This window comes from Macrobrachium rosenbergii, chromosome 5 (genome assembly GCF_040412425.1).
Source record: "Macrobrachium rosenbergii isolate ZJJX-2024 chromosome 5, ASM4041242v1, whole genome shotgun sequence".
NCBI classification, from domain to species: domain Eukaryota; kingdom Metazoa; phylum Arthropoda; class Malacostraca; order Decapoda; family Palaemonidae; genus Macrobrachium; species Macrobrachium rosenbergii.
In genome coordinates this window covers 31,660,490-31,674,621 of record NC_089745.1, presented here as the reverse complement: position 1 = coordinate 31,674,621, position 14,132 = coordinate 31,660,490, and the positions used below count along the sequence as shown (strand labels likewise).

At 36.1% G+C, this 14,132-nt stretch overlaps 1 protein-coding gene across 1 annotated transcript in view; it reads left to right on the top strand.

Annotated features, from left to right (window-relative positions):
- LOC136838910 (G-protein coupled receptor GRL101-like) overlaps positions 1-14,132 on the top strand; it is a 324,916-nt gene that overhangs the window by 244,953 nt on the left and 65,831 nt on the right. Inside the window, exons 12-16 of the mRNA XM_067104602.1 lie at positions 5,911-6,182; positions 6,315-6,968; positions 7,546-8,135; positions 8,333-8,457; positions 10,830-10,901. Of these exons, the coding sequence (XP_066960703.1) occupies positions 5,911-6,182; positions 6,315-6,968; positions 7,546-8,135; positions 8,333-8,457; positions 10,830-10,901 (1,713 nt within the window). The remainder of the gene's footprint in view (positions 1-5,910; positions 6,183-6,314; positions 6,969-7,545; positions 8,136-8,332; positions 8,458-10,829; positions 10,902-14,132) is intronic.

Here is a 14,132-nt window from a genome sequence, read left to right as displayed (position 1 = left end):
TTGGGGTTGATATGAAAAAGAAAAAAAAATTTTTGAAAGGAAGAAATAACAATTTCAGCGACAGGCGTTCCATCCAAGTTCTTCATCAGAATCTTTTTTTACTAATTAGGCACTCCATCACAAGTGCACTTTGTAATACATTTTTCGTTGTAATACACCTGAATCATAGGAGTCCTGTCATTAGTGATAAGTTTCTGATACGGGTTAGAAACTGCATGAAGGAAATTTGCTATGAATCTTTTAGTGATTGGCCCGTTGCCGAGAATGCATACGACAAAATATTCTCGACTTTTACTGGGAAACTCGCCGTTCTCGTCGAAGACCAGTTGATTCAATTTGAACACGCAAACGTCAGGATTCTGGACTCCACCAAAATCAAGTTTGGCGATTGGGCGACATCAGTATCCCCTCTTTTTCTAATGCCTGTTGCCGAATTGATGATAGTATCAGTATCGGTGCCTCCGTCTGTAGCTGCTGGGTTGGTATCTCAGGTGCTATGCCCCGTTGCCTAGTTGTTCTCAAATGGACGATTTATTGCGGAATGTCGGGGACGCCGTGCTGCCAATAAGTTACTAAATGGGGTTAATATTGTCACATGGGTCAAATCATTTCTTCAGTAAAGAGGCCTCTTTCTTTCTTAAAAGGCAGTACTTACATGCATTTAACCGGATATTGCACTTCGTAAATTACTGTTGTATATACTGTATATGTTTATCAAACCTTATCATTTTAAATGCTATAAGTTTATCAAAGTTTATCATTTTAAATGCTGTTTCAGACGCATTAGCCAATTTTCCGAAGATATAGCTAGGGTACGGCAGCCTATATGTCATAACCCTAGCTTATGTCTAGAACTGAAATTTGCTTAAGCCTACTCAAGTCGTCAAATGAAAAATTCGCTAATGAGAAAGCAGAAATTTCTTGGCGGATCACCATGAAAGCGCCTTCTCCTTTAATTGTTATTTTCCTTTTCAGCTTTAGAGAATTTCTAAATCCATCTTGACAGCCCTCCCCAAGTTGATTTTGCAAACATGGCAGATTTCATTTTTACCTGGCAAAGTGTCCCGGCTCCACCTTATCGACCATTGCTTCCGGCATTTTTTTAATGACATGTGGCAGGTTCACATATCCTTTTAATGAGAATATTGTAAGTGACGAAAATACTGTCCTTGTTGATTTTAATGTTTATAGTGTAGATTTTTCCTGTGTCTTTGTTGTTACGAAAACATTTATTAGATTTGCGTGGTTTTTCAATTCTTTCGGAAAACACTCATCTTATCCCCGGCCCTGCTTCTCATACCATAAGAAAATCTGCAGAGTTTTTTACTCAAATATTCGAGGCTTAACGTCAAATTTTTCTGGTCTCCCATAATTATCATGTGATGTTTTTATGAGACACTTGTAAGTAGTGATAAGTCAAATGCTGAATTTTTAATCCCAGAGTTTGATGCCCCTGGCTTCATTTATTGTCGTAACATCCCACTAGGTCTGGACGAAGCCATAAAATGCATATCTATTTAAAAATTCTCTGCTCAAAATTACTTTTCTTTCAATTCCCGAAGTATTTGCATAAACTCATGTTGCAATACTGTGTGTGAATATATATATATATATATATATATATATATATATATATATATATATATATATATATATATATATATATATATATATATATATATATACAGTATATAGATATGTGCATGCACATATCTATATATATATATATATATATAATTCTGTATATAAATATATATATATATATATATATATATATATATATATATATATATATATATATATATATAATTCTCATATATATAAATGGATATATATATATATATATATATATTTATTATATATATATGTTAATGCTGGAAGAATTAAGTTTCGGATTTTCTCATGCCTGCGCACAAAGATAATCTTGGTTCGTTAACCACACCCAAATGGGGTGAGGGCGAGGGAGACTGAGCTTCTCTTAACATCGTTTTCTGCCAACGTTGTTCCCCTCTTCCCTTTTGTTGTGAGTCAGCAAACTGGTATTTTTTGATTTTCCAACTTTTAGGTTGAATCTACCATGAAAGGAATTTTATTCGAACAGTGTGGGGAGATCCTTATGGCTTACATATCTTTGCATCAAATAAGACACGTTTCCATATTTCATTTTCTGTGTAGCGCCACAGATGCCGCTAAAATATTTGCAAAGTAGATTCTTCTGTCGAATAACATGTATTTACGCGTTTTCTGTTCTACATTTCTACAAGATGTTTTAAGGAGTAGTAAGTTCGTGTACCTAAATATGAGAGTTATGATTGCAAACGTTGAACAAGGCTTATTTCATTATGCCAAAAAGTTGTCCAGAAAAACTATATTTGTGGAATAAGTCATTGAAATTAGGTGTATTTTATCAAAACGAAAAATCGTAATTCGCATGAATTTTCCTGATATTCAGGTGCGAAGATCCTTCTTCAGTCATGATTTCATGATAATTTCAAAATCCTGAATAAAAGCTCATGTTATGTCGTACCATATGCTAATCCGATTAACAGAGGGTTAATTTTCTCACGCTGCTCTCATTTTCACCTGTTTATGACGTGTTGTTGGTGAATATGATGATCAAATGAAATTTTATTTTTCAAACAGTCATTTTTCGACCAAGAATATAGTGTCAGATTCAAAATAGACATGGAAATGTGACTCGTTAGAAAAATTTAGTTAGTAAAGATATTTTGACGGCATAATCTAGTCTAAACATTTTAAGACACGTTTTTTTTCATACATAGTATTTTTTATTTTTTATTTCATTTGGTTTTAAAGAGAGAGAAATATTTTATTGTGCAAATAAATACAAAGTACAGCAGAAGAGGCAACCCGGACGCGGTATGCGTATAGGGGAAAGCCCTCTCAAATGAATGGCATTGGCTGTGGTGTTATATATACCTTTTCCACCCTATTGATTACTAAACAAACGTCATTCATCAGGGCTGATATGGTACTCAAGAGAAAGTAAGTTTTCGTTGAGGCCGTTAGAACAAGTCAAAGTGGAAGGTAACTTTGTAGCTCAAATAAAGAACCCGACTGTCGGAAATAACATGAAAATGACTTGTTTCCAGGCAAATGTGGCTTAATCTTTGGGCATTACATCTAGATTAAAAGCCGTTTATGGATGAACAGTGCCTCCATGAGAAAACAGATTACATCGGAAGATAAAAGGAAATTTGTAATTTCGGCGGAAGGTCTAATTCATTTTCTGTGAAAAGCTAGAAATTTGTAATTCGGTATAAGAGAAACACCGGTGGTGTTGTCTGTTCCGAGTTTCGAAGCGCTAACAAGATCGTCATTGTAAATATGAAAGCAAGCAGACACTGTTCAGATACTTGAGGGAATCCCTTTTACTCAGTCTTTTTTTTTTTTTTTTTTTTTAACCTTTTCATGAGATACTGTTGGATTGTTTTTGAAATCCTGAATTTACGGAATAAAATGCCCTGTTTCCCGTTACTTCATTCATCATAAATTTCCCTTCAACATTCGTGTTGGGGAACGCCTATCTGTATTAAATGGTTATTAGGAAGCTTTACACTTACCAAGTGATGTCAGTGCATTTTGCTCCGAAATGAATGGCTGACGTAAGTCAACCTATCATATTAATATGTGCTATTTATCGCTCGGTTAATATATTTTGCACAAGTCATACGGTAGTTAACAGTTGCCCATCAAAACCACTTTTTGAGAATCGGGACCAGTCTCTCTCACACTACCATGTATTTGTACCCAAATGGCTAAGCCGTATTTTTTCTTGGTAGCTAGAAATTAAAGTTTCCAGTGTATCCAATATTCGTGCGGGCAGTTGGTTCATTGTTTAATATGGCCACAAAATATATTCCAATTTCCATTATTGGTGAGTCAGCAGTTGTGTAATAAACGAGATTTTTAACGGTAATAGCTGTTTATACTCCGTTTGTCGTGTTTCTGCCTTACCGATACGAAGATGATCTTTTTTGATAATCCGTCAGAATCTAAGTTTCATGAAAGGCAGTACGTGCTTTAATTTGAGAGGATGTCTTGGTATAGTGTCGGATCTGAAAGAAAGCCCACAGACTTGCAACAAACGACACTGGAGAAAAAGAGGACGAGTAAGTGGATAGGGCTATCCTTGTAGGGTGTTTTGACTTTTCAACTTGGTCACGCACATACAGTTAGAAAACAGAATGTTAATAAAGCATGTAGATATTTTAATATTTTAAAGTTGATGATTTCATAATTTTTTACTATTTTAAACAGAGGCCAGCTACGAAATTGGGCCTTAGATATGAGTAGGTTAGTGAAAGGAATTTCTTTTCTTTTTATCTCTGTTCAATTTAATGCAGAAAAGCTATTGCTATTACCCTGGCGTTGTCATCGATTTTCGCGTTACCGTTAGCGTCAGCATCGGCGCCATGACTGAGTGATAAGGTCAGCTTTAGGAATCTTTTTTTTTTTTTATTTCTTTTCTTTTCTTATAGGGTTTACTTTACAGTTGTAGTATTAGCAGAATTAACGCTTCCTACTACATATCTGCGTCTTTTTCTCTGGGTTGTGAATCGAGGCAAGGGCTCTTCTCTCTCTCTCTCTCTCTCTCTCTCTCTCTCTCTCTCTCTCTCTCTCTCTCTCTCTCTTATGGATTGTAATTTAGTATCTTTGAAATGAATAAGTGTTGTATTACGTTGTTGTTGATTCTACCCATATTATTAATTTCATTTAGTATTAACAGAATTATTATATCGTAGCCTAATCTATTATGGAACACTGCAAATCTTGGTCTTTCAAAGTGCTGGTCAGTTACCCCTAATTGGTCCAGACATTTTAACTTTTATCGATTAACATAGTGACGCTTTCAAATACCACTTTTTTTTTCATTTGTCCTGGAATTCAAACCTTGGGATATTGTTATTTGCGCTTAATAAAATGATTAGGTCAGTATTAAGATGCTGAAATATGTAATTAGGTCAGCATTAAGGTGGTTCTTATCATGTAGTGTTATAATTGTAGTACTGAAGAATATTTCCACAGTCGTGTTATGTAGTAGTGTATGAAAAATGCAAAACGTAGAGGGCTTTTGGAACCCTGTATAATTTACTGTACAAGGAAATTTTGGAGGCTTCTGAAAGTTCTGTACATTTTTCAACTTTTTCAAATCACTGCTTTGACTCAACTGTGAGATTAACCTCCAAGTTTGTCTGTCTCATGCAGTTATGAGATTTTACCTAATTATGATATTATTTTGGTCTACAGTCTACAACCTATCTGTATTATTTGTAGCTTGTCCCTACGGTGCGAGCCAAGAGGCAGAATTCTCATTGCATAATGAAATGATAAAGTCAGTGTTAAACTGCTGAAATTTCAGTGTTATACTGTTAAATTTCAGAATGGCAGCGTCGAAAAAGATAGCCATGCTGTATATCAAATAAAGGATGGTAATGAGTAAATTATGAAAAATCTTACCTCACCCAATACTCTGTAGGTCTTTGGGTAAAAAGACATGTTTAGAAACATAGCCATTACATTGCCTGCACTTTTTTGTAGAGGAGCTGTTGCCCTTAGCCAGCGTCAGTGTCTTCATATGTGCCTGGGACTGTGTTCGTGTGGCCATTGTCATCCTTGCCTATTTCGGCATTGGCAATAACGTTCGATCGATGCCAGCATTGGGTCTACTGACATCCACTTCCGTGTCAGCATAGGTGTATACACCAACATGGCATCCACATCCATGTTAGCATTGGCGTACGCGTCAGTGTGACTTCTTCATTCATAACAACACTAGCATCTGCTTAGCATTCACATTTGCGTCCATTTTTTACTGATTTTTGGATGAAGTTCCATAAAGATTTTCTTGGACTGCGGCGTTAGCATTAGCATCTGCACCCTTTTCAGCATTAGCATCCGAGTCAAGATTGGTATTCTTATTCATATCAGCACTGGCTTCTGCTTCAGCAGTGATATCTACACCTGTGTCTGTATGGGCGTCCATTTCAGCACTGACATCCACTTCCATGTCAGCATTGGTGCCCACATTAGTATTGATATCCACATGTATGTCAGCATTGGCATCTACATCAGCATCGACTTCTGCATCGTCATTTGCATTTCCATCCATGTTGGAATTGGCATCCTTGTCAGCATTTGCATCCACATCTATGTAGGCAGTGATGTCTGAATCAACATTTGCATCTGCGTCCATGTCAGCAATGTCATCTGCATCAGCATCCGCATCTGCATCCATGCCAGCTTTGTCAACATTTGTTTCTGTATCATATTGGCATTGGTTTCACCATCAGCATTTGCACCTGCATTCATAATGGCATTTGCATCCTCATCAACATTTGAATCTGCATCCATGTTGGCACTGGAATCTTCATCTGCATTGGCATCAGAAACCATGTTAGCACTGACCTCCTTGTCAGCATATGCGTTTGCATTCATTTTGTCATTGGTCTCATCGTTAGCATTGGCATCCATATCCAAGTTTGCATTAACATCTTCGTCTACATATTTATCTGTGTCCACGTCAGTGTCCTTGCCAGCATTGACATCAGCATCCATGTCAGCAATAGTGTCTGCGACAACATTTGCATCTGCTTCCATGTCGACTTCGACATCTTCATCAATATTGGCATCCACATCCATGTCAGAAGAGACCTACTTGTTAGCATTTGTATCTGCATCCAGGTTGGCATCGGCATCATCTGCATATTTATCTGTGTCCATGTCGGTGTCCTTGTCAACATTGAAATCCACATTCATTTGGCATTGTGCCAGGAACAACATTTGCATTTACACTCATGCCATCATTGGAATGCAAACGCAAAGGCACTTGCATCCTCATAAGCATTTGCACCTGCATCTGTGTCAGCTCAGGCCTCTGCATCAGCTTGGCCTCCATGTCAAAATTTGTATCTGCATCCATGTTGGCATCCTCATCACAGATGCCAGTATGGAGCTTACTCTTGCTTTCTGATGAATAAATCTGATATCCACAATCAAACTTCGATCAACATAGTATATCATATCGTCGTAGCAAAGATTTTTTATCTGCTCCTCAGTTAAAGACAGAGACCAGTTTCGAAAGATTGAGGGAAGTCTTTACTTTGCACTTTAAATCATCAATATACACAGGCAAAGTTAACTTGAAGTAAAAAATCATTCATAACAATTTTACATCATTCTGCATATGGTAGAATAGACCTGTCAAATTTCAAATTTGGTACGAATGCCAGGGCTGAAATGGATACAGATATAAATGCTAGCAAGGAAGCTAATGCATTGAGGCCAATGCTGACGCAGGCGCAAATGAAAACATGGATGCAGGTGCAAATGCTGACAAGAGAGCTACTGCCAATATGAAAGCAGATGCAAATACTGATGAGGAGGCAAAAGCTTACATCAATGTGGATGTGGATGCTGATGCAAACACCAAAGCTAACCAGATACAGATGCCAGTGCCAACATGGATGCAGATGCAAATGTTAATATGGACATCCATGCTGACATGAACACATAAATATGCAGATAAGGTTGCATATACTGATGTGGATGCAGATGAAAATGCTGATGAGGGTGCCAATACTGACGTGGACAGCAATGCAAATGCTGACAAGGACACAAAACCCTGCATGGCTGCAGATAAATATGCCGATGAGCCGATGAGGATTTTATTGGTGACATGGATGCGAATGCTATTGCAGATGCTACAGCCAACATGGATGCAGATGCAATGCATTTGCGTCCATATCCATGTTGGTGTTGGCTTCCTAGTCAGCATTTGCTTCTGCATCCATATCGGCATTGGTGACTGTGTTCACATTTGCACCTGTATTCATGTTGCCATTGGCCTCCTTTTCGGAATTGCTCATGCATCCATATCGGCATTGGCGACTATGTTGATATTTGCATCAGCATCCATGTTGGCATTGGCTTCCTTGTCAACATTTGCACCTGCAGCTATGTTGGCATTGGCTTCCTTGTCACCTTTTGCATCTGCATCCATGTTGGCACTGGAGTCTGCATCAGTATTGGCATACACATTCACGTTGGCATCGGCTGCTTTGTCAGCATTTACATCCACATCCGTGTCGGCATTGGAGGCTGCATCAGCATTGGTATCCACATGCATGTAGGCATTGGCTTCCTTGTCAGCATTAGCATCTGCCTGCATGTCATCACTGGAGTCTGCATCAGCTTTGACATCTACATCTATGTTGGCATTGAATTCATTGTCAGCATTTGCATCTGCATCTATATATCTATATCTGCATTGGAGTCTGTGTCAGTTTGGCATCTAAATCCATTTTGGCAGTTGGAATCTGTGTCATCATTGTCATCCACATCCATGTCGGCTTTGGCTTCCTATTTAGCATTGTCATCTGCATCCATGTTGGCAATGGCATCCGCACATGTGTCATCAACGGTATCTGCATCCATGTAAGCACTGGGTTCCTTGTCCACATTGGCATCTGCATCCATGTCAGCTTTGGCATGTTTATTAGCATTGGCATCTGCTTCTATGTCATCATTGGTGTCCTCGTCAGCTTTGGCATCTTCATCCATGTCGCATTGGCGTCCAAGTATTCATTGGCTGTAGTGGCCTAATTAAAGTATAAATTCGGCATTGAAGTGTTATTTTTCATGTTTATTACCTATATACATCATTTTGCCCTTGAGTTACTCAGGGTAGGGTTCTCAGTGCACGAGGTCAGCATTAAGGTGTTCAAATTGCAGTGTGTTCGCGTTTTTGTATCAAAATGGAAATTTTACCATGTTAGGGTTGTTATATATCGAGTGAAAGGTCCCAGTAATTAAATAAGAAAATTGTCACTTCACTTCGCCCTTTGAAGTGAGATTGGATCATTGAAGGTAAAAAAAAATCCCATTGCTTAGAAACAACCATTTTATACAGGAAACGAAAGGCCTGTGTGGCATTGAAAATTAATATAAAACTAGTCACACTATACTGAAACAGAATAAGTGAGTTAAAATGGAGCTCTTTAGAACTATTATGCATTTTATAATATAGAATTGGTCGTAGCATATGATACAGGTGTATGTGGTTTTGCACTATGACTTTGACACAGCTATTTCTTTTTTGTTTATTTGTTTTGCTTTGATTTTTCATAAGTTGTAGATCAGAATTGCAGATACAACAGCGATAACTTCCTCAACCTTGGGCACTGGGCACAGCATTACACTTGTTTGAAGTAGATAATTTAAAAGGAAAATAAATAGATGTTTACTTTTTTTTATTGACAAGGATATCCCTGAGAGGATACTGTAGTATCTTTTGCCGATTAAAGTTTGTAGTCTTATTTTCTTCTCCTAGCTGAAAGAAATTTTGATGAACGTAAATAAAAATATAAAAAGAGTAGTAAGTAATAAATATTGAAGAGTATAGAACCCTTTTTTTAGTATTTTCCGCTGAACTTCTTGACCTTTATTCATACTTCTGGAAAATTCCTAACACTTTTTGATGAATAAGTAATTCATCGTTGGAAATAACGCTACGCTATTTTTAAACACATCATGGTAATAATATTTTTCTAAGTTGTTGAATTTTCTTTGGCAGTGACCTAAGTAACAACAGCATGACCTCTCTTCCTGTTGGGATGTTCCTGACCTTGAGCCGTTTACGGATACTCGACCTACGCCACAATTTTATATCCACAATTGCCAATTCAACGTTTCTTGGACTTGCCAATCTACGAACTCTGTAAGTATCAACTACCTAATAAAGAGATGTTTTTGGTGGTGGTCAGCAGGTTTACATATGATTGATTGTATTTGAGTGGTTCAATAGAGGGAAATGTTTGTTGAAGCAGACACTTGAAGAAAAATTGACTGATGAAAGGAAAAGTGGATGTATAAAGGTTACAGTTCATGGTGAAATGATTGAAAGAAATTAGGATGAAAAAAGAGGCTAGAGTTAAAGCACTTGATCCCAATAACTTGCAAAGAGATACTGTTTATTCACTGGTGTCCATTTAAAAAAATGAACTGTCACTGTTTTTACAAGGCCAGTGTTTTAAATTTATTCGCCATTTGGAGTCTTTTAAACGGTGATTATGACGTAACTATACAGATATTAAATAGTCATGATAATGTTTTCATAGTTCCGTATGGTATGGCAACCCCTTTGCTAGAATGGTTGTCTTTACTGACATCTAACTAGGGCTCCATTTTGCCAATACGTATGTAGCATTATGTGGTGACAAAATGTCTATCATCCAAGTTTGAATTTACAGGAAGTTCGCGTCCAGCAATTTCAGCTTTTATTTGGAATCGCTTAAAACGAATAACCTGACCATTATGATATACACAGGTAATTCAGTTAAGACTTGTCTTAAATAATGCATATCATGCCAGCCGATGATGTTGTTTATATCTGTTTATAAGGTAATTATACAAGTTCCATCCATTAAATTCATTGTAATTAAACTCACATTAGCAACGAAATCAGCGTCAATATTAGAATAAACACGGGTTCAAATCGCAGTTATAATTTTGCTGAGAACATTTCGCAATATCATCATGTTTCTCCCTTTTCCGTCTATTTCTGAAAGATTCTTTTCAATGACTGATGAATGAGATTTGCCCCCAAGGTACAATTAGGGTCAGCCAATTTATTTCAGACGCCTTATCAATAATGCCTTTCATATTAATTCAAAGCCAAGTTCTTTGTCTTTGTGGCTGTGGATTTAGTTTTGCAATATGAATATAAAACTGTTCCTTTTCTTACGCAACTTTTATCTCTAAATTCAGTTATAATAATTGTGGCTTTGTTCTTGGATTCTTCTGAACAGGCACCTGGATGGAAACAGGATCATGGTATTAGAGCCTTGGGGTTTGTACGGCCTCTCGTCGTTGTCTACTTTGTAAGTATAGAGATTCTTTTCTCATTCCATAAAATGTGGGAGAGGTGCATTTGAGTAAATTGAAATGAATTAAGTCCCGCTCTCTCGGTATACGAGTACGTATATACATACGTACATATATATTGTACATACACAAACAAACACATGTGTAACGCATATATACATATATGTATATATATATATATATATATATATATATATATATATATATGTGTGTGTGTGTGTGTGTTTGTGTACATATATTAGTTATATTGTCCAGTGTCTGTTCTTCAAATCAAATATATGATATATTCTAATCTCTAATGTATATACATGATTAAATAGTTAAACCATTCGAGTCCATAAGGCACCATTTGTAAAAAATTAAATGGGTTTTAATGGTCATCTTAGTCTCCAGATTGAGAAAATTTATATGGTGACCCCGGAGTGTCCAGTGTCTGTTCTTTAAATCAAACCTGGTATCTAAGTGCTTGATATTTGATTACAAACTTACCATTTTATTCAACAATTATAGTTACCTCACAAAAGCCAGACACCTGAACCTTCATCACACATACAAGACGACTGACTGATTTCTCTAAAGGCAACAGTGATCCCTTATAAAACTTATCAGTCATGAAAGAAAAAGCAGATAAAGTTCGTTAAACAGGTGTGAGGTAAAATCTAAGGGCATCACTCCATTAACATTATAAAGTTCAAGTATTTCTATTTATTTCATTTCCTGGTTCGAGCTCACTTCAGTTACTTGAAGGAAAACATCTCACTTACCACTCTATCCTAATTCAAATCAAAATTACTGGTGGGTCAATGAATGAAACTCTGATATAATATTTTAAATACAAAAATTTATTTCTAAATTCAAAAGATTATACATGACATTTAACAGTCTCAGGAAATCTATTATTACTCGAAACAAAACAAAATTGGATTAAATCTGAATTAATCATCAGCCAAAATTAAATCAGAAATTAATTTATTAATTCATAAAAATTATTCAAGAAAGATTTAAATTGTTAAATAACAAAACTTGATTGAAAGGAAATATACTGTAAGTAAATTAATTCCCACGTATTAAACAAAATAAGGCAAATAAATCAATCATATAAAAATGTGGATACAAAAGACACAGAAATATACTCTGCAAAAGATTAAATATCAAAAAATGTAAAGCAAAAATTAAGGCAATAGCAAACACATCACATATATGTATAAAGAAAAATTCTTCAAAAGATAAAGCATAAAACATATAACACGAAAAATATTAAAAAAGTGAAAAGGTATCTTTACATATAACCACTGCAGATATTATTTTCAGTGCACTGAAACCAATAACTATGTTACAATACCTTGGTACCAAATGCTTCGTGTCTTTAACCAGGCGCCGTTACACACACACTTAATAAAATACACTGTTCAGATAACTCAGACACATTTACTAAGGAATTAAACAGTTAAAGAATATGGAGTGACCATCGTCTACCAAAATATCAATTACATTAAAACGGGACATTCGTAATCCCGAGAGCGAGCCCGAGGAGCGAGCGAGAGAGAGAGAGAGGGAGAGAGAGAGAGAGAGAGAGAGAGAGAGAGAGAGAGAGAGAGAGAAGAGAGAGACGCGGAGGAAAACGCTCCCTTTTCTAAACGCTTTTGGTCTCTGAGTCTGGGCCCCTTTAGATGCAGAGGGCACAGTCTATGGTGGAAAGAACAGGTCCCAGACGATGTTTTTATTTTAAAACTCTTTAAAATGATAATTAGAGACAAAAGTGGAATTACAGTTAACACTAATATTTATCATTACATAGTTTACGGTTCAGGTGTCTGGCTTTTTGTGAGGTAACTATAATTGTTGAATAAATGGTAAGTTTGGTAATCAAATATCAAGCACTTAGATACCAGGTTTGATTTAAAGAACAGACACTGGACACTCCGGTCACCATATATAAATGGTGCACTAGACTGGACCATTTCCCCATATATAAATGGTGCCTTAGACTCCGGGACAAGCACTTAAATATCAGGTTTGATTTGAAGAACAGACACTGGACACTTCATCACATATATAAGCCGACTGATTTCTAAAGGCAACAGTGATCCCTTATAAAACTTATCAATCATGAAAGAAAGCAGATAAAGTTCGTTAAACAGGTGTGAGGTAAAATCTAAGGGCATCACTCCATTAACATTATAAAGTTCAAGTATTTCTATTTATTTCATTTCCCTGGTTCGAGTTCACTTCAATTACTTGAAGGAAAACATCTCACTTACCACTCTATCCCTAATTCAAATCAAAATTACTGGTGGGCCAATGAATGAAACTCTGATATAATATTTTAAATACAAAAATTTATTTCAAAATTCAAAGATTATACATGACATTTAACAGTCTCAGGGAAATCTATTATTACTCGAAACAAAACAAAATTGATTAAATCTGAATTAATCATCAGTCAAAATTAAATCAGAAATTAATTTATTAATTCATAAAATTATTCAAGAAAGATTTAAATTGTTAAATAACAAAACTTGATTGAAAGGAAATATACTGTAAGTAAATTAATTCCCACGTATTAAACAAAATAAGGCAAATAAATCAATCATATAAAAATGTGGATACAAAAGACACAGAAATATACTCTGCAAAAGATTAAATATCAAAAATGTAAAGCAAAAATTAAGGCAATAGCAAACACATCACATATATGTATAAAAGAAAATTCTTCAAAAGATAAAGCATAAAACATATAACACGAAAAATATTAAAAAAGTGAAAAGGTATCTTTACATATAACCACTGCAGATATTATTTTTTCAGTGCACTGAAACCCAATAACTATGTTACAATACCTTGGTACCAAATGCTTCGTGTCTTTAACCAGGCGCCGTTACACACACACTTAATAAAATACACTGTTCAGATAACTCAGACACATTTACTAAGGAATTAAACAGTTAAAGAATATGAGTGACCATCGTCTACCAAAATATCAATTACATTAAAACGGGACATTCGTAATCCCGAGAGCGAGCGAGCGAGCGAGCGAGCGAGCGAGCGAGAGAGAGAGAGAGAGAGAGAGAGAGAGAGAGAGAGAGAGAGAGAGAGAGGACGACGTGGAAAAACGCAGCTCCTTTTCACAACGCTTTTTGGTCTCTGAGTCTGGGCCCCTTTAGATGCAGAGGGCACAGTCTATGGGTGGAAAGAACAGGTCCCAGACGATGTTTTTATTTTAAAAC